The sequence below is a fragment of the Hermetia illucens genome, chromosome 1 (genome assembly GCF_905115235.1).
Source record: "Hermetia illucens chromosome 1, iHerIll2.2.curated.20191125, whole genome shotgun sequence".
Classification (NCBI taxonomy): Eukaryota; Metazoa; Arthropoda; class Insecta; order Diptera; family Stratiomyidae; genus Hermetia; species Hermetia illucens.
Window position 1 is genome coordinate 130,853,274 of NC_051849.1, and position 20,793 is coordinate 130,874,066.

A 20,793-nucleotide genomic window follows, 5' to 3' on the forward strand; every position below is an offset into this window, starting at 1 on the left:
CTACACAACTATATCCGGTGAAAAAAATTGTTGAATCCCCCCCTTTGCATGTATGGGGAGCCCCTCTTTAAACTCCACCTAAATTTAGGCCACTCGCTGTATGGGTGAGATTTCATAGCTCCTATCTGTCTGTGGTTTTACACAAAACCTTAAAAAAGGTGAGATTCCAAAATTTCCATACAAAAGTGATGTTTAATGGCGATGAATGAAAAAAATTATCAAAATTGCAATTCCCGGATTAATTTAATACTGATTATTTTACGAAAGAATATTTTCCGGAACTCAGTAAATTCCAGGCAAGAGTTGCTTAACAAAATTTGATGTTTTTAAAGATCACATTTTTCATTTAATTTTAAGAACATGATATTTTTTTTATGTTAAGTAAGTGTTATTTAGTTGCTATTATTATTGTTTTTGAAAGAAATGTGTTTATGCTATACTTTGTTATATTTTTTTCAATGTTTGGTGACAAAGCATTTTTGAACGTAGTTCATAGTAAACACTGTTATTTTGTGATGTAATAGTTGTTGGGACGTACCCGCGCTTTACATTGATTTCGATTCGAGATTATTTAGGTTGATTTTAATTAAGTTTTGTGATTTGTACGCCGTGATAAGTACCTATCTATTCATTAGTTAATTATTCTTTTGAATTAATTTATGTATGACACGATTATATATATATATATATTTTTATGGGCTTTTATGATGAAGAAAAATTAAAATCTCTCCGACGAAAAATTTCTAAGGTAAAAACCTTGATTTTTAAGATAAAAAAGTTGATAACCAATACTAATAACTCAATTGCATTTACATAAAATTTTTCGTGGCCACGCTATTGACAGAATCAAACAGCAAGTTGGTGCAAAGTTACAATTAACATCAAATGTGGTGACAAGTCGTAGAAGGTTATCCTCGGCTAGAAATGAGCGAAAAATAACGGATATTTATATCCAAAACGGAAAGGCTTCTTCAGTGACCATAATGGGATAGATCCAGGATGCCCACATTTCAATATCAGCATCGATGTCGAGCAAAAGAATCAAAGAAACCGCTTCTTACCACTGTAATCATGATAAAGTGCTCATAGGTACGAATAACATTTGGATTTGATTGCTGATATTTCGAAAGAGGTGACTGCACTTCCTTTTCATAATCATTATCAACGGCGCAAATACCGGTATCCGGTCTAGGCCTGCTTTAATAAGGGACTCCAGATATCCCGGTTTTACGCCAAGGTTCACCAATTTCAATAAAAATAATCAGCCATTTAGCTTTCTACATGTTCTCTGTTTTGCAAAATCCAAACTCAACCATTTTTTCCAAGGGTCTTGGAAACAAGAATGATAATCATAGTACACGAATGGTTATCAAATGACAGCTATATATTTGTGTTACGACGGGTACGGGTATGGAGCAAACCCAAAGGCCGAAAAAGAACAATTTTTTTTTAAAAACAGCCAAGCAAAAGCTTTTGATCGGCTTCGTAATTTATTGGAATTTAACCATATTAAAGGCCTTTGGGAATCAAAGCAAAAAACACTAAATTTTCAAGGAAAATATAATGAATACGACACAGTTACCAGAAGCCCTTATGGTGGCTAAGAAAAGAAGCAATGGAATAAAAATAAACTTCATTAAATGTATTTAAAATATGCCATGAAGAGTAAGAATTATGATTCCCACAAAAGACGGATTGACTAAATATTAAATTTTAATTTTATTACTATACGATTATTTTAAGTACATTTCAAATGTCTACTCAATACTGTTTGACAACATAAATAATTTGTAAAAATTGGTAACATGGTTGTTACCATTCCTTGCATATAAACTGAAATTATGAGTTTTTTCAAAGGTGGCTCTAATAATTTGGCCACCCACTGTATTAGGTTTCTGCATAATTTCCGGCCGTTTTTTTTTTTTAGTTTTTAAATTTTTATATTTTTACTAAGAAAGAACATACAATTAGCCAATAATAAACTAAATAAATTATTTATGAATTTCGCTCAGAGTCCGGCAACTTCTCCATCCCTTGCTTGAAGAAATTGGTTGGTTTGGAATCAAAAAGTTCTTGAAGCAATTTTCTGAGTTTAGCACTGTTGTTGAAGGAAATTTCGTGCAGATTGTGTGAAAGTGTCTGAAATAGGTGATAACCACATGGCGCGAAATCCAGTGAATATACCGAGTTGGAAGAACTTACCAACCAAACTCTTGAATGATCACTTTTGTCACATTTGCTATCTGAGGACGCTGGTTGGTAATCGCTCGGAGTGTGACATGTCCGTCTGTTATGTTCTAAGTCTAAAACTAAAAATATTTTTCTTATCCAACCGAAAAATCTGGGAAAAATCGCAGTGGGGTATCTAAACAAAATCTAAGTCCTAAAATACATTCGGTTCCTATATCTAAACGAGTTGATACTAGTATATTAGGATATTTTAGAAATTTAGCCGGAAACCCCCCTTAAGTTCATGGTAGAAGAACAAAATTTGGCACATGCATAAGGAATAACATAAGGCATGAGGGAAATCCAACTATTATTAACAAAGGTGAAACTTTTAGATTTTATGTGAACGTGTATGACTTCATCGTAACATTTCAGTTCGTCAATACCACAACAAAGTGAACTCACGTGAATAGTAGGTCGCAGGGAAACATTTCGTTTTAGTTTTTTAATCATTTATATGTTAATGTCAATTACTCCATACAGACATATGTATGTATTTATATGTATATGTAAATGAAGCTTTGGGGTATTACCTAATTTAGATAGATATATTTTGTACATTGAACAAGCGGTATTGAATATACGTACGTAAGTACTTTATATGTACATATGTTTACTTTTATGCATGAAGTAAATTGAAAATAAATGTACGATTCATTCATATACATGCATATAGAATACAGTATTCGGTAATAAGTAATGTTTGTTTCGGGTGAACAGAATATCTACGTATGTACGTATTCCTTGTGCATAGTTTGAAAAAAATATGAAAGAATATTTTTTGGGTTTTTAGCCAAAGTGAATGGAAAAAAGTGCGCAGAAGGTTCCTCACATAAGATGAACACAAAACCTTTATACCCGAAGCGCCAGCTTCCGCAATGCAAATGGACAAGGGATGGTATCAAGGTACGTGGAATAGAATTGTTTTGTGGAAGAAAAAACATATAACAGGTTTAATCAACAATCATAGCCTGTGCACAAAATGGCAATGAATTTCGTTTACTGAGGTATCAGTGCTGCAGCCGCGTTTTTAGGGTTTTGTATACAAAAAAAACCGTATTAAAATATATATGCATACTGTCTGTCTGCCTGTCTGTCCGTCTTTCCGTCTGTCTGCCATATGCATTTTTCTCAGAAACGCTTATTCGGATTGACACCAAATTTGGTTCAAAGAAGGCAATTGTAAACGCCATGCAGACAGTGAGTGACATCGTTATTCGTGGAATTTAAGGCGGGATTTCTGAACATGCCAAAGGGGGTGTAATTTTTTTTCGACAAATATACCCATGTGGAGTATTATATAACTAGCCCCACTTCTGACATTTAATGCACAACGGGGGAGGCCAGGGGTTAAAAATTGGTCGTTTCCTTTAATGACCCATTCATAGAACCTACCCAAAAAAAATTTGAAAACAGTTACCAAGTTAGTATACGATCCATAGGGTCTGGAATACCTACCGATATATGCTTAAATATGGTTAATAATAGCATATTACTATAATTTTTACTAATTGACTGTAAAACTGCCCTTTGGATATAATATCTCACTTTTACTAACAAGGTTATAATTGGTCAAAGTTGTCGATTGAGTGCAAATTCTAAGATTTTGAATGTCAGTGGCATGCGACCGTACATAATACGTATGTATATGCAATACAATACAAGACAAATGTCCACTCAATTATTTTTATATAAGAAATACACAAAAGGTATGAAACCTGTGTTCAAAAACAGTTTGTCTACTCCGAACAGAATTTTATTGGGAAACTTGTGACGTTTTCCTAATAAATACTCGGAAGTTTATGTTCAGTAAAGAAGCACTTTTTGGTGAGAATGGGGTGACTTAGTTAACGTTGATATTCTGTGATATTTTGCACTTAAATGAGCTTTATAATTTTATGCGGAAAAATTAAATGAGATCGAATTTTATTTAAATTGGAATTTGATCAGCTGCATCAGTTTTAACGTTTTGAGTGAAAAGCCTGATTAAAATCGATCAATATTTGCCTGTTAGTCTGTCCGGCGTGCATAGCCGCGCTTTTCTCATCTCCTCCGCCTTTCGCAGTTTACTGTGGATAGGTGCGATCAGAGAGGTAATCGCATAACAACCTTCTCACATAATAGCATCCTCTGCGCCAGATATTCTGATATCAGCAGATTCTTTCTTTTTTCCACAAATCTTGGACTGTGGAAGAATATGTGTTCTGGTTCCTCTGGGACTCGCAATTTGGACAATCGGGGGAACATATCCAACTTAAACCTGTAACTGATACACTCCATGCCCCTGTCCGTTTGCCTTTTTGTTTGTGACCCTGCCAGTCCGTTCGTCGTCTGTGACATGAGATTTAATACGAAACGATTAGAGCTATCGTCATGCAGTTTGGAGAGAATATATGGCCTGTAAATTGCCAAACCTGCATCATTCTGCGTTAGATTGTGCATATGTGAACGGGGGAGCAACATTTTTTATTTAAGTGAAACACAGGGTAGTGAGGACTCAAAATGAGAGCTCCAAAAAAAGGTCTCGTTTTTAGAACTAGAATTAGGATTAATTCCTTAAGAATTTCATAATTCAAACATTATTAACAAAGTTATAAAAGGTGAAACTTTTTCAGGACATATATGACGTCATTATTACATATCAATTGATCAATACCACAAAAAATTGAGCTTATATGAATGCGGGAGCATCTTATTTTTCGCTTTTGCTATTTATTTATATATCAGTATTAATTGGTCAGGACATGTTTATATGAAAATGCTAATGACGTTTGCGGGTATTGTCCAATTCAGGTGGATATATTTATGATCTTACCAGCGGTATTCAATTTATCTATAAGTGCACAGATGTATGGATTCTTTTGCGCACGGGGTTTAGTGGAAATATTGAGCGGCATTACACTTGTTTGGGTGTACTTATATATGTATGATTCGGTGTGGGCTAGCAGGCAATGTTTGTTCGTTTACGATGAGCATAATATTTATTCCTGTAATGTATAGATATGCATATTTTGGAGCTAGGAAATATTTGAAAATATTTTTTAGCTATGTAGGAATGATAAAAATGATTTGAACGTTACAATTCATACAAAACCTATATACCCTAAGCGTTCGGCTTATTTTATTTTTAGTTTAGATTTGCGTGTTCTTTACAGTAGATCCCACGATATTCCCCTTATTTACATTTGTTGTTTTCCCGGTGTGGTCCTACGCATCGATTTAAGGACACGTGAAATTTTGCAAAATGACACGTGGGGGAGCGAAGTGTTGAAAAGGATCCTCCCAGACACGCGAGCATGTGTTACATAGAGACATGGCAGCGCGTGTCAGCGAAATACTTGAGTGGAGCTTTAAGATTTGTGGACGGACCTTTACGGTAAATTTCGCCATTTTTTTAGATTATTTTGGATAGTTTCCGTCTTTAAGTCATCTCCAATTATCTAGGATGATCTTTGGCCATCGTCTATGATGGCATCTTGCGGTAATGGAGGCGAAGATGTTAGTTGGCCTAGTCGCGTAACATGTCTTCATCACATTTGAAATGAAGATATCCGCGGTCGATATACGGTTGCACCGATCGTGTAAAAGTTGGATGATATGGTTACGTAATTTGTGCTAACGTGAACTCACTTGCCAAGATTGGCTTGAACTTCGAAGTCGATGGTAAGCGATCAAAAAGCCAGCCAAAACAGTGATGGCTTGATACGCTGTCAGACCTACCGACTTGATCCAAATTACGCCTTTGATAAAATAAAGTGGACCAACCAATCACGATGACCCGACCCCGCTTGTGAACAAGACAAAAGCTAAAGGAAAAGAAAAAGATTAGGTGGATGGGGAAAATTCAAATCATCAACGGCGCAACAACCGGTATCCCATCTAGGCCTGCATTAATAAAGAACTCCAGATATCCCGGTTTTGCTCCGAGATCCACCAATTCGATATCCCTCAAAGCTGTCTGGCCATCGCTCCATTTCAGGCAGGGTCTACCTCGTCTTCTTGTTCTACAATAGATATTGCCCTTATAGACTTTTCGGGCTGGATCATCTTCATCCATACGGATGAAATGACCCGCCCACCGTAACCTATTGAGCCGGATTTTATCCACAACGTGACGGTCATGATATCGCTCATAGATTTCGTCCTTATGTAGGCTACGGAATCGTCCATCCTGATGTAGGGGATGGGGAAAATGCTGATGGTTTAGTATATCTTCTCAGTTCTACAGTTTGGATCAACTAATCAAAATTTCCAAGAGCTATTAATATTTGCTGTGGGAAACACTAAGTAGCGCTTTGTGTTGACCCAAGTAAGCCTGGAAAATATCTCTACAAGGGTATTCGTGTTCAGCAGTCTTCAATAAATTACTCAAGTAGGATGCATTTAAAAGTAAATGTAAACTTAAAATTTAGAAAAAATTACCTTCGCTCCTGTCGAACTTGCAGGCTCATCAAACAGAGCCCATATTTTCGGTTTTAAGCGTTGCCAGCACGAAACTTGCCCATTAATCAGAGCGTCTTCAAATCCAAACAATCTAGCTACAGCCTCTTCCGATGGCCTTTCACTATCTATATCTAATTTATCTAAAATGGCTAAGGTATTCTGGAAAGAGAAGAAAAGAGAGTTATTCAGCATATATTCCATAATAATTTAATTTCATTTAGAATGAATCCATGAATACCGACAGAGTCGTGTAATTACATACACAGTTTCATAAATAGAATCAGTATTGCATATGCATACATACATATTCACCTGTAAGCGTAACCGAGGAGAAGAATATTCCTTAGTAACGGGGTTGGCTCGCTAGATCGAATTCGCATTTTTCTCGATTATAATCTTGGTCGGGGTGAAGCCAAGGTGCTCTCAAATCACCATTTGGAGTATCAAGCCCAGTTACTAGCGCATATTTGTCTACATATTGTGTATAATCATATATCTAAGTATTCTTCCGCTACCTATAAACCTTTGGAAATATGTCCTCCATTGATGTGAAAGAAAGGAAATGTTCACTTTATTATAATTCTCACTCTACTTTCTGTTTTACAATGTTGTTGAGTATCAACTTTCACATGTAGCTTCCCAGCCCTTAACAGATTTCTGAACAGAAGGCATACATCCACAGAGGCAAACGTGCTTCCCGCCACTTTCATTAGCATAATTACCCAATCATTGTCTGCTTTCAAATGTCTCCCTAGCAATTTGCACATACATTTTTCCAGAAGTGATTCTAGCAGCAGAACTTGTTGGAAATTCTAAAAGAAACATGATACCCAGCTGGCACAAGGGTACAGGAGCCTTTGTTCGCAGGTTTCCCTTTGACTCTATGTTGCCTATCTCGCCGTTAAAAGCTTTTGAAATGTAGAACTGTCATAACTTCTGGCGTGACCTTTTAATCTTTGCCAAAAAGAGCATTTCTCTTCATTACCCACGAGAAACTTTGTCAGTCGGAATCAAATGCCACAGGGCAACAAAGTCTAGAATAAGCATGTGTTGATATGGTGACGCTTATGACTTTTGTTTTATAACGCAACTTACATATGAGTTATTTTGTTCTCGTGTTATCAGTCAGCGTGGAAAATAATCCTCCTAGGATTCTCTTTGAAAATCATGATAGATCCACGTAAACGTACAAACATTTATTCGAAGCTTAATAGAAGTCTTGCGAAGTACGTGAAAAAGAGTTAACAAAATTTTATTAACGCATATGTTTGGAACTTATTCGAATTCACAGTCAACCTGTGAAACAATTTCATTTATTCCCAAAGAAAAATCAAAGTACGTACATTTTAGAAAATATATTACAACCATACATAACAATACGTACGTATTAATCTCCTTCGAAAAAGTCTCCGTGATGCACTATAAAATGCTTTTAGAAGTATTTTGGGAAATTGAAAAATTGCAGTGTAATTGGCAAATAGCATTCAACTGCAGAAAGGAATCGGAGAAGTAAAGGAAAGGGGAAAAGGTTTAAAGAATAAGGACAAAATGTAGGTATCGGAAACAGTTACGCTCAAACTCTCTTCTGGGTTTTGCAAACAAAACCTTATTAAAATCGGTTCAATGTTCGTCTGTCTTTTTGTTTGCTTTTATACGTTGGAAGGTTCAAGGGAAAGGTTCAAAACCTACCGCTGGCTCCTGCCATACGGTTATGTGAGACTTTTACTCACTAAAACCATCTCCTTTTCCTTCGCTTAGACCGCGGCACTGCCACTTCGGTATTACATCGCCGGGCAGGATCAGCTATGAACTGCGGCTTTTGTCGTTATTTGTAACTTTCGTCCGAAGCTCCTCCCTCCTCAGCACCTCCTCCCTCCTCAACCGTGCCTCGGAATCAATTTCCGCATCCGGCCTCAGTGCGGCGAACCGCGGGCAGTTAAAAACAACATACTCCGCATCTTCCGGAATCATCACGCATGTCGGGCAATACAGGGATTCGTCACACCCGACGCGATAAAGGTATGCACGATACCCTCCGTGTCCGCTTAGGAATTGAGTTAGGCGGTAACTAACCTCACCGTGCCTTCGCTTGATCCATTTAGAGACATCTGGAATAATCCTGTGTGTCCAGCGTCCTTTAGGTGAATTATCCCATCTTTTCTGCCAACGATTGGTGTAGGACTCGCCGATTGCATATGATGGGTCAAAGAGGCATCGACTTTTGTTCGCCTGAAGTTGTACGGTAAGTGCATGATGTTCGCAATGCACTCAACCGGAATGGGGCTGCGATTTTTCTTCTGTTTGCTTCCACCTTCGAAGACGGTGCCCAGACTGGAGCTGCATAAAGCAAGAAAGAGCTAACAACAGTCGAGATCAGAAGCCAACGGCTTTGCCTAGGGCCACCTATATTTGGTAACATTCTTGCTAGCAATGTAGCCACTCCGGAAGGCTTGGTTGCTAAATTTTCAAGATGGGACCTGAATTTCAATCTTTGGTAAACCATGACTCCTAGGTATTTAAGCGTTGGCTGCGACTGTATGATGTGTTCACCAATCTTGATCTTTATCGACGTCTATTTCCTTCGCTTGGTAATCAAGACTACCTCCCCGCCGTCAAGTAGATGGTGGGCTGAAGACAACTCATCCCAAACAAAAATTTTCATTTTTATTAGCTTAAACCAGTTTACGTTCTAACAAGGCGATTTCGGTCGTTATAATTTATACCCTTGGCGGTTTTTGAATTCAATATAAACGAGCCAAATGCCACCAGTTGCCGCTTTCGGTCACGGTGCTCCGCAGGTTAGAGGCGCTGAGGCAGCGTCTCATGAGATCGCCTCTGCCCTGCGATCGAAACCGCATTGCCAATATTATAATTTTTAAAAGACTACCTCGGTTTTATGCTCTGCGAGCGTCAGACCAGCTGCTTCTAGCCAAGACCTGATTTCAAAAATTGCCTCGTTTGTGAGTACCTCGATCTCATCAATATCTTGTGCCACGATAGTTACTCCGGCATCGTTTGCGAAGCCAATAATTGCCTCTCCTTTGGGTAGTTGCAACTTTAAAATTTCGTCATACATTATTAGCCGCAGGAGAGCACCGAGAACTGATCCTTGTGGAACTCCGTAGGTTGTTATATACGTCTTAGGTCCATCGCCCGAATCGTAACACAATATCCTCTCCCGGAGAAATTCCATGACTATGTGCACCAGGTATTTGGGAGCGCCCAATTTGGCTAAAGCCGCAATTATTTTGCCCCATTTTGCCGTATTAAAGGCATTCTTCCTGGCCTGACCCTGCCTGAGACCGTTGCGCCGTTGATGATGAGCAATGTCGATAGCAATTACTGCGTAAGATTTATTGGCCTCCATTGCTTTTTCCGCAATTTCCGTTACCGTGCTGATGGCACTGCCTGTCTGAGTCGTTAGACGCTGCCTCACCTCTGCCCTGAGAGCAGACTAGGTCGAAGCGATAATCCTCAATACAAAATGGAAATTAGAGAATGTCGTAAAAGGCTCTCAACACCTATAAGTGGAGTCCATTCTAAATGCTTAGAACCAAATCAGAAAGGTGTTTCGAAGAATCTATATATAACTAAGGTAAGAAAATTTCCGAAGGAAAGAATAAAGGGAGAGAAGCACGATTCGCAGTTGGAAACTACTCTCTTTCCGTGACTCAATGCTTTGGAGTATTTCGGTGGGGAGAGTGGAAAGATAAAAAGGTAGTTTTGCTGAGTAGGAGTCTTTGATGACAGCTTGGAACAATGGAGAACAAATTGGAATACCGGAATCCCGCGCTTCCGGTATAAAGGTTTTGTGTTCATCTTATGTGAGATGAGAGAGTAACCGTATTGGATGCCAAATAAAAGGTCTCAGCTAGCACTTTCCGAAGCTGGTTTCAGTTTCGCCGTATGTTGGAAAGATGGGGAGTACAGGGGTTGAAAGTGATCATTTCTTTCACGGACCCATTCTCAGAAACTATCCAACCAAAAAATCTGAAAAAAATTAAGAAGCTGCCTAGGCTCAGGAATACCCTAAATGGCGATATCTGTTCAAATAAAGTTAATAATGATATATTACTGTAATTTGTAGTAATTGACTGCAAAAACCCCCTTAGATTCATACTAGAATCACGAAAGCAGTACTATAAGAGCATCATTCTATAGTTTGGTCTAAATATCACGGTTACTAGCAAAGTTGGAGTAGGTTGGAATAGGCCGTTTCTGTGCAAATTCAAGACTCAAAGTCTCAGTATCATGCGAAAGTGGATATTTTCACATAACATACGCATTGCATATATTACGTGCTAGATACTAATGGGATGTCCACTCAAATGTTTTTATAAAAAAAATACACAAAAATTTTCTTACCTGAAGCGTTTAGTTTTCGGTTTCCCGACTTCTTTCTGTATGGGTGCTTTGAGGTGGAGCGGAGGTGGATGTGACAGAAATCCTGCCAAGTGGCCGAAGAAACCTCCAAATGGCGGCATTTTGGTTTGCTAGTCATGATACAGTAGGCGAATGCTTTAACCTTAAGCGACTTTTCTGTGTAAAACTTTCCAGAAGTCGATTTTTTATTTTATGGATATTTTGAAAGCAGAATATATTGGGTATGCTCCCAAGAAAAACACCGAAATCTATGTATTTACTGAGTTACAGCAAATAGAAGAAAACGTGTGACTTTTTGGTTTCAGAGCACCACAAATGGTGATGTGCTTCCCATCAGCAACCTACCACTTTCCGAGAGGTAACGTTACCACGAAACTCATTGCATTTCTTGGCGAACCCATGGCCCTTCCTTTTGTATCGACCGTAGAACAATCTGATTGGAGCCCATATCGCTGTTCTCAAAGACCACGAACTTCACCAATGGAGAGGGGTAAATTATTTTACATCACCCTCCTTTTCTACCCCCGGCAATTTCCACTGAAGAGAAGAAAACTGCTCTCCCCACTCATGAATCAAAATTTCTATTAAAACAGTTGCACTTCATCCTATGAGCCAACGATTGATCAGATCAGTAAGCTATAGAATTGAAAGTTTACTAAACGAGATAAGAGAGGAGACTTCAATGAGTGCTCTTCTCCCTCTTAGGACTACTGAATTGGTTTTGACAACGTCTTGCCTGCAAGTTCCGGTCCAAGTTAAAGAGCAGCAAAATTTTGAATTGCTACGGACTAAAGGAAGTTTTTAGTATAAAGGAAAAAAAGGCTTTCCATAAACGCAGTTCAAGAGAGGCTCGATAAAACTGACATTGTGGTTTTGATGACGGATCTAAATCTCATCACACCTCACCCGAGCAGATACGTAAAGATATGGTGTTTGTTATCTCAGAGACTTTTGCAGCTTCAACCTCTTGGTTTCGATCTGCTAACCTTCGTTAAAGTGTAGGTATGCCGGCAAAGCAAGCGGCTTTAGCTGTTCAGTAATAAAAAACCTATTTTGTAGTTCAGGTAGCAAGAACTTTGAATGAACATTGCCAGGGCGGGTTTTTTGTCTACTGAAGCAGGCGTTAGATCCGTCAGCAAATGATTCAGCCTGGCTATCTCACTTACTGGCAGGTGCTTGATGAGCTGTTTCGTCAGCCGGGCGTAGGGCTAAAGTGTGATTAAATTTCGTGACGTCCACCATCACGCCCATCAGTGCGAACTGGGCCTCCAACTGAAGAAACCACGCCTCCGGGTTCCGCCGCCAAAACGGTGGCACCTTAACCGAAACGGTGGTTACGCGTTGGTCTTGGATAAGCACCAGTTTATAAGATCAACATAGTAAATCCAGGAGCATAGTTCGGCAATATGTTCAGAATGCAAATAGTGTTAATAATGCCTCTGAAATGATCCTCTCTGCCATGACCAATTCTATTTGAAAGATAATGAAGTGTGCTTTGCGTTTAAGCGAAAGTAACGTTACTTACGGAAATCATTCCTACGGGGGAATCAAATGGAACTTTGACCCTTGCTCCATTCCAACACACTCATAACCTCGCTCCCTGCCATCAGATACTATATCCCTGATGCATTCTGTATATTCCCGCATTAATTACAGTCAATTCAAATCTGAGAAAATAACAGCCGATACCAGTCTAATAAGACGAAAATTTGATTCTGATTTCTAACGCAAATTTGCTTTGCTCGACTAGAACGTTGGAAAATAAAATTTCGATGTTTCGCAATAAATAATGTAAATTATATGAAAATTGTATGAAAATTTAATGAGAAGAGTCAATGGAAATGTTCGTTAACTTTCCGCAGAAAAGAGAGTTGTTTTCTAAATAATTATGTTTATTACGTTGTTTTTATTTCTCAGGGAAAAATAGAAAATGTGAACTTGGAGTAGAGTAGAGGTCGAAAAATCTTATTGTGTGAACAGCAGGTTCAATTACAACTTGCCTAAACGATTTTGCAAAACAATATTGATTGTTGCCTTTAATGGAAACATGAATAAACGTAATATCAGTTTTTGATCGGCTGAAGGAACGTGATGATGCCCACGAGTCTTTGAAATTTGCGTAACTCCATTTTACCCCATAGGTAATAATTTATTATCAGTAGGTAACGGTCGCCTATTTATTTTCGGAGATTTAGGGGTCTATTACATATTCTGGGCCATGGAGTTTATGAAGATATAAGTAGAGTGAACGATCAGGTCGATCATCCTAAGTGGCCGAAAACGACTTAGAGGGCAAAGCTATCCCAGAAACCTAAAAAAAAAATTGGCAAAGTTGCCCGTGAATTTTTGCCCGCAAAGATTGAAGCTCCATCAAAGTGCTCGCTCGACACGTTCTTGCACGCCTCTATGCTAGCCAGGCTCGGGAATGTGGGGGGGGGGGGTCCTTTGAGTGCTTTGATGCCTCACGCTTCATTACTACAAATCAACGTGTCTATTCCGATGCGCGGGTTCGCACCGGATTCCAAAATAGACATTAATGGGGACTTCGCGACGGCCTATCGAATAGCAACCCGAACGCGAACTAAAACTGAAAAATAAAAATGAAACGGTTCGACCGCGCGCGTGGAGCTGTAAATCTCCGAACCCGAGTGCTGCGATCAAGGAGGGCAAGATCCACGACGGATCACAGTTCCAATTATTGCCTCTTCTGCCTTAGATTTTGAATGAGGCGCGGCCCCTGAGGTTCCCACCCTTCCTCGACATTCTCAGGCCAGTTTATCATTTTTGAGGATGTCCCTTTCGATAGAGGGTCTGCGAGAGCACGGAGGAAAAGAGAGGGAGGAAGTCCTCAAATTAAACCAGTGTTACTCAAAAATCATTTTGTATTACTCATCCAAAAAAATAAAAACAAATATATAAATATAACTAATAACAAAATACAAAAAATAATTAAATTGAATTCAAGAAAGAGAAAAAAAAAGTAAAAAGAAAAACTAAAAGGAAAAAAAATTAACTGAAAACCCAAAAGAAAATTAAACGGAAAACTTACGTAGGTCGTCACTCCGAGCTCGAAGGATGATTCTGGTAAAAAGAAAGCATTACCCTATGCAAATTCTAAAATAATTTATAATTTCATTAATTGCGATTCTTCTGTTTTTATTTATTTTATTATAATTTCTCTACCGAATCCGCCAGGCGAATATGTAGTTGCGGGCAAGACTCCCCGAAAATTTCACCTCCACTGGAACGCCTCTTCTCCTTTCTTCGGCGGTTTACTGATGCAGTCTCGAAGGCTTCCTTTGTCCGGAACAGAGACGACAAGGGGTTCGTGCCGTTCACGTCCCCGCCACACACCGTTAACGTCACCACCACACAGTGCACACAGAAAAAACAGCCTTCCTGGTCTTAGGCCTATCCATTTTCCCGCCAATTGTTCACCAAACAAATTCGACTCTTTTTAACCCAATCGTTCACAAAACAAAACCTCTCCTTTTTCCCGCCTATTGTTCACCAAAAAATTCCATTTTTTTCACGCCAATCTTTCACCAAACAAAACCTCCTTTTTCCCGCCAATTGATCACCCAAAAACAAAGACTCTTCTTTTCTTCTCCACCCGATCACCCAAAAACAAAGACTCCCGGCCCTCGGCCTTCCGTTTTCTTTCCCAGCACCACTTCATTTTCCGCTCTCTAGGCAATGTTGTGGCAACATGCGCATGCGCCTGCGGAAGCGGCAAATCATTCGCCTCTTGTCAAGATCAATTCGCCCGAATGCGAAGCAAAGCGGCCTGCATTGCATTCGCCCCTGGTTATTATCGTGATTTGATTCATATATTCGTTCACAGCTGCGTCGACTAGTATCCGGCATCCAGTGATCGTGACTAGTAGAATTTGAACGCGACCCTCCACTGCGACAGCCAAGCGCTTTAACCACAGTATACATAATAGGCAGCACCCACACTAAATGGGCCGGACTTGCAAATGTATTGTATGTAATGTGGTATTCGTGGAATGCAGTATGGATGCGAATATGTACATCGCAATTTTTTAAAAAAATTTGCTTGCCAGTGCAAAGAAATTGGGTATTTGTCAAACTTCAAGGTATGCCGAGAGATTGACTCGAATCATAAACCATGAAAAATACGCATGCGATAGTGCTCCGAAGCTCTCTCTCTCCCGAAAGTATTCATACTATCCAGCAGCTAGCGTGTCCAGCACTGAATGTGCCAGACTAAAAAAGTTCTACCATACATTCCCTATGAGAGTATTCATACGATCGCATCCTAGCGATGTCATTGACTTCATTAATGCAAATTAATGTAAAATTACTATATTTTTTAAAAATCAGTCTTTCTGCCAAATATCTCTTGGCAATCCTAGAATTTTGTTAATTCTGCCGAAAGTGCATTGCAAAAAATAATTTAATGATTTCTTTCAATTTATTGGATTTAAAACGATTTAAATTTCGCTTTATAAAGACCAACACCTTCTCAATGGGGTTGAGCTCCGGGCTATTGACAAGCAATGATAAGGAATATCTGATGAGGACTTAGTCCCAAAAATATCTGATGAGGACTTAGTCCCAAAAATATCTTATTACTCCTTAACCTATTCAAAGAAGAAAGCTAATTTGACGTAACTTGTTTGTAGAAAAGGCAACAAAATATCCAAACAAGAATAGTTTCACGCTGTTGTCACTAATTTCGATCAATGGCGCGGTGCAGTATTATCCTGAAAGTCAACTTTTCATGCGTGCTCAATTTCTACGCAGGCTGCCTAATTCACAGTGACTTCCAGAAATATAATTTCTCCAATACCACGGCTTGTAGTTGTTTTCCAAGACTATAAAATATGGAGAATACTACTACTACAGTACCCTGTATATCACTGTTTCGTCCATTGCTCATACGTCGTACTGCGGCTCCCAAATCTGAACCAATTGAGGTTATTCTGCCTTCGCAGCTGAGTGAATGACATCAGCCCCATCATCTGCTGATCAATTTTTTCTCTTTATCCACCATGTTAACAATCGGAGCACATTTTATCTGTAAGAAGGGGTCTTCCTAATCTCCTTTGGAATATTTTGTCTTAACCGTAGCTTTAAAACTGAGCTACTTAAATCTACATGATCCTTTAACTTTATACCAATTTCGAAAACAGTTTTAAGGCGATTGCGATATTTGGTACAATTTCCAATCCTTACGCTCGTTCGTCTTCCTCGTAAGTCCACTGTCAGATTGGCGCACTATATTCTTTGTTCCCAAATAATTTCCCCAAAGTTTTCTTTCTCTTATAATACATTGCACCTAATTTTCTTAGATACAGGAACATTTGTCCTTTTTATTAGCATAAATTTCAACTTTTTCCTTTTTATAAGGAACCATATGAATTTTCTGCTTTTCTGTCAAAAATATCGTTGCAATTACAAATTCACTTCACATCAACTGATGAGAACTCACAATTTCGAAAAACATAACAGAATATTTTGAAATTGGAGCTTAGTAGGAATGGAAGAACGTACATTGAAAGTTTCTTATATAGACAGAACCTTTCGTATCAGATACGTCCAGCTCTTGGTTTTCCGACTTGTTTTGGGCTGAGGGGAATCTATTATGGATACGCATCTATAATCAAGGACGCATTTCTCGGGCTCCTACTGGCTACAACCTTCAATGCTTTTTCCACACTATCCTCGCGAGACCATCATTCTTGTATTGCTTCGCAGGGCTGTTCTGCTGTTAACAGTTCGCCCTACATAAATTAACTGCTACTGCTAGTCCTCGATGTTACTTAACGGGTTTTCATCGTGAAGCGGGCCTTTAGCTCACTCTCGAGAATTCTCCTAGATCTTTCAAATCTCCGCAAAGTGAAGAAAATATATTTAGCATTTTCGACTACACCTTCGCACATTGGACAATCTGCCGCTTTATGATGTCTAGTCTACGAAATACATGCAATATATTTTATAATAGTATATTATAATATTATATCGTTTGGTAATTGGCTGTAACCCTCTTAACTTCACTCGAGAATAATATTACCAAGTTTGATGGGAATCACTTTTGAGTAAATTTAATGCAGTATAAAACTTGGAATGTTATAATCAGACGCGAATAATCTGACAAATGATATGCATATATTCAGTATCTTTCTATTTAATTAAGAAAGCTAAAAAGATATGCACAGTTTCAACTTCGAGCAGCGGTTAAAAGCAAAGCGTCCAATATAGATTAACAAAACATGACTTTATTATTTAAGTGACATGCGTGTGTAATATTGTTGAAGGCCAACAGGTCCTTACATTAAGGGGGTCATCTCGTGTGAAGGCCTTTTTTTTCGCTTTTTTTAGAAATTTTTTGTGAAAAACTGGAGAAAGATAAAAATACGAATTTTCCACCATAGATTTATTTATATCTTGAGCGTGTATAATAATTTTTCCAGCTCGATCACATAGTTCATTATTGAAATACAAAGCAACTTAAACACCCCTCTCCAAAAAAGGTGTTTTTCTGCTGCCACGCTAGAGGACGCTACGATCATCTTAGAGAAAAAAAGTAAAAGGCATTGTAACGTACAGACTTAACTACAGTCCGCAAACTAGGATTATTGAAAAATATTAAAAACTAAATTTTTGGTCCCTTGTTAAACTTTTTTTTTGAATTTTGGTGTTTTTTTACGGTTTTTTCAATGAATAAAAAAAAAACTACTGAATGAATCGCAATTATCCTAGTTTGCGGACCGTAGAAATATGTTCTGAATAAGTGATGAAAATTTCAAAGAATTTCGTTGGATAGGTTTTGGGCTATGGTCGCAGCCGATTTTCAACATGCAGTTTCGAGAAAAACGCATTTAAAAAGTAGAATGCGATTTTTACCCATAAAACCTTAACTGACCAGTAATATGCTATATCTAGTCCAATAACCTTAGGTTTCTTGAAGAAACACATGTACGGCCTTGGCTTCAATTCTTGTCCTTTTAGCGAAGCCATTCGAACGTCATTTGGACCCATAAATATGAGCTTTATTATGGCGATTGACATAAACTAGCATGTGCCTTATCACGTGTTTAACACTATAATTTTCGAACGACTCCGAATATCAAAAAATCACTTTTCCCATATATTACATATTACATAGATATACAGTATATCTAGATACAATTGATGCCAAAAAAAAAATTCGAATCCGCGGATCCGACACACGGGATGACCCCCTTAAGCGCTTTGTAACCCCGCTCCCATCTCATTTTTCTCCATTACTCGAATTGTAATCTTCGGGCAAACAGACCTATAACAATCACAATCGCCGTATCGTTTGTGTTAACTTCGGCTTTTATGCTGGCCTCCTGCATTTCAACCCATATTCATGCAAACGCTTACGTCGTGTATGATGGGATATATCAACGCCAGCATCTCTCATGTCATTCAAAAGGTTCTGCGAAGTAGCAGTTCGAGCCTCTCAAGCTTTTCACAAAATTAGCAAGTCTTCCTTTCTGGTCGGCTTCTGTTTGCAGATGCAGCTTTTTCAATTACACTGAAAAAACTTTGCTTTATCACAAACAACACTGAATTTCCTTGCAATTTGAAACGTCAAATATTCTTATGTAAGAAATACACACAGTTTTCTATACTCAGGAGGTCATCTTTGCTTTGGATGTTCATAGATTGATTGCTTGATGGCATCCAAAGTATCCTTGAGAAGAGCACTATACGTGTGTTTGAATGAACCCAATGCATTACCAACTTCAGCTTTTTGCCATTTGAACTAATAGTCCGCGTTGAGTCATGTATGAGACGTGGTTACTTAAAACGCTGCATCTGAGTTTTTGAATAAATTTCTAACATATGGTAATATACTACTGTCAACTTTATCTGAACAGATATCGGAATGCGATGTATTTTGAGGCCTAGATTTTATCCAGATGCACCGTTGTGATTTTTTTCAGATTTTTCGCTCGGATAGGTTCCGAAAACAAGACCTGTTTTCCTTTTCGAGGTTCATATTTTGGGCCCCCACTCTTCTGCATTGAAGTATCTTATTTCTGATAAGATCAGTATGGAAAAGTACTAATCGAGCCATTTCTTTTGGTACCAAACATGACCATATTCGGTGAAAAGAAATTTTACAAACCGCCTCCCCCCTTCGTCGCAGGTAAAGGGAGCCCCCTTTAACTCGCGACAAAATAGTCCCCCAGTTCTTTGAAAGGTACAAAATGTTTTCATACCAATTAGAAATTTACGCAGGAAAGCGATTTTGCTTTAGATCGTCTATATAATTGTGATTTCAATAATGATATCTGGAAATCGATAGGAAAGCAATTATACTCGTACTTATGCTTTGTTAAGCAAATTTTTTCATTGCCGTGCTCGAAAGAGTACTCTGAACGGCTTAATCAATATTCACCTTCTGTTTCGTTTTTGAAAACATGAGGAATATTTTACTCCCACAAATGTTTAATTAATCTGGCTCCCTTTTCTTTGAACGGTATAATATATCAACTGATTACGACCCATTAGTATTCAAAGATCGATACTACACAACACATATTATTAATACATTAAATATGGTACATTAAATTTCCCTAAGAAAAGGTGGTTTCCCGAATCTGAAACAACAAAGTTGTTTGCTTTCGGCAAGAATTAATTAACTCAAGTTAACTTCCCCAGGTGAGGGTTACAATAACATTTGGCTGGATGAAGTCCTGGGAAAAATGCAAAGCAAAACCCTTCACTGAGTTCAACTTTATCCTTCTTTGAAATTTGAATAGGAAATTCGGTCGATCAATCATAATTAAGTGTTCACTGTAATCTTTACACAAGCAACCAACATCCCTACATTATTTTAATTGGTAAGGCATTTGCTGCTATTATGTTTTACGAGGAAAAATTTACTGATGCAAGAGAACGTGAAACACCTTGTTCTGCCCCAAATTTATCTCCTACATTGAAGGGAGCGGGTTGAAGTGAACCAACCATCATCAATTATGTTCTTTGTGTTACGTGTCTTTGATTGTAGATGGAATTTACATTTCAATGTGTTAACAGTTGTTTGGGATTTATAATGAAAATAGCAAAGAAAAAAGACCTCTAGGTATTCATTTTTAAGGTTTTGTTAAAAAACAAAACCTTATTAAATTCGGTTCAATGTGTGTCTATCTGTCTATCCGTCTGTCTTACTGTCTGTCTGTCACACGCACTGTTCTCAGAAATGGCTATTCCGATTGACACGAAATTTGGGAACTGAAAGGTGGGAACTGTAAACGCCCAGACATGCATGTCATATCCTTCTACATTAAGATTTCGGGGGGGGAAGCCGGCCTTAGTTTTGTTAGAAAGGCGGGGAATTGGACGGATGCAAAGTGATGATTTTTTTAATAGACCCATTCTCAGGAACTACCCAACCGAAAAATCTGAAAAAAAAAACATGAAGATGTCTCTATATGGTATTCAGGCCTCAAAATACTCTCCAAATCCATCTCCATACTAATAGTATATTACCATATTTTTGGAAAAATTGAGCGAAAACCCCCTTTGGTTTATCCTTGAGGTCAAAGTTTGTAGTAGTATAGAATATAATATCAAGGAAGTTTGATCAAAATCATACTATTACTAACTAGCTCAAAGTTGACTTTCCCGGGTAAATTTACTGCATATAAATACCACACTAAAGTGAGTAGTCTGACATGCTAAATGCATATACATAACGAGCTACGTACAAATGGGATAGTTCTGCACTCAAAT

At 38.3% G+C, this 20,793-nt stretch overlaps 1 protein-coding gene across 4 annotated transcripts in view; it reads right to left on the bottom strand.

The window, feature by feature from the left end:
• Positions 1 to 20,793, bottom strand: part of LOC119646613 (potassium voltage-gated channel protein Shaw-like) — a 637,421-nt gene that overhangs the window by 221,172 nt on the left and 395,456 nt on the right. For all 4 annotated transcript variants that reach the window (XM_038047116.1, XM_038047117.1, XM_038047118.1 and 1 more), the window contains one exon: positions 6,652 to 6,831. In XM_038047116.1, coding sequence (XP_037903044.1) covers positions 6,652 to 6,831 — 180 coding nt within the window. The remainder of the gene's footprint in view (positions 1 to 6,651; positions 6,832 to 20,793) is intronic.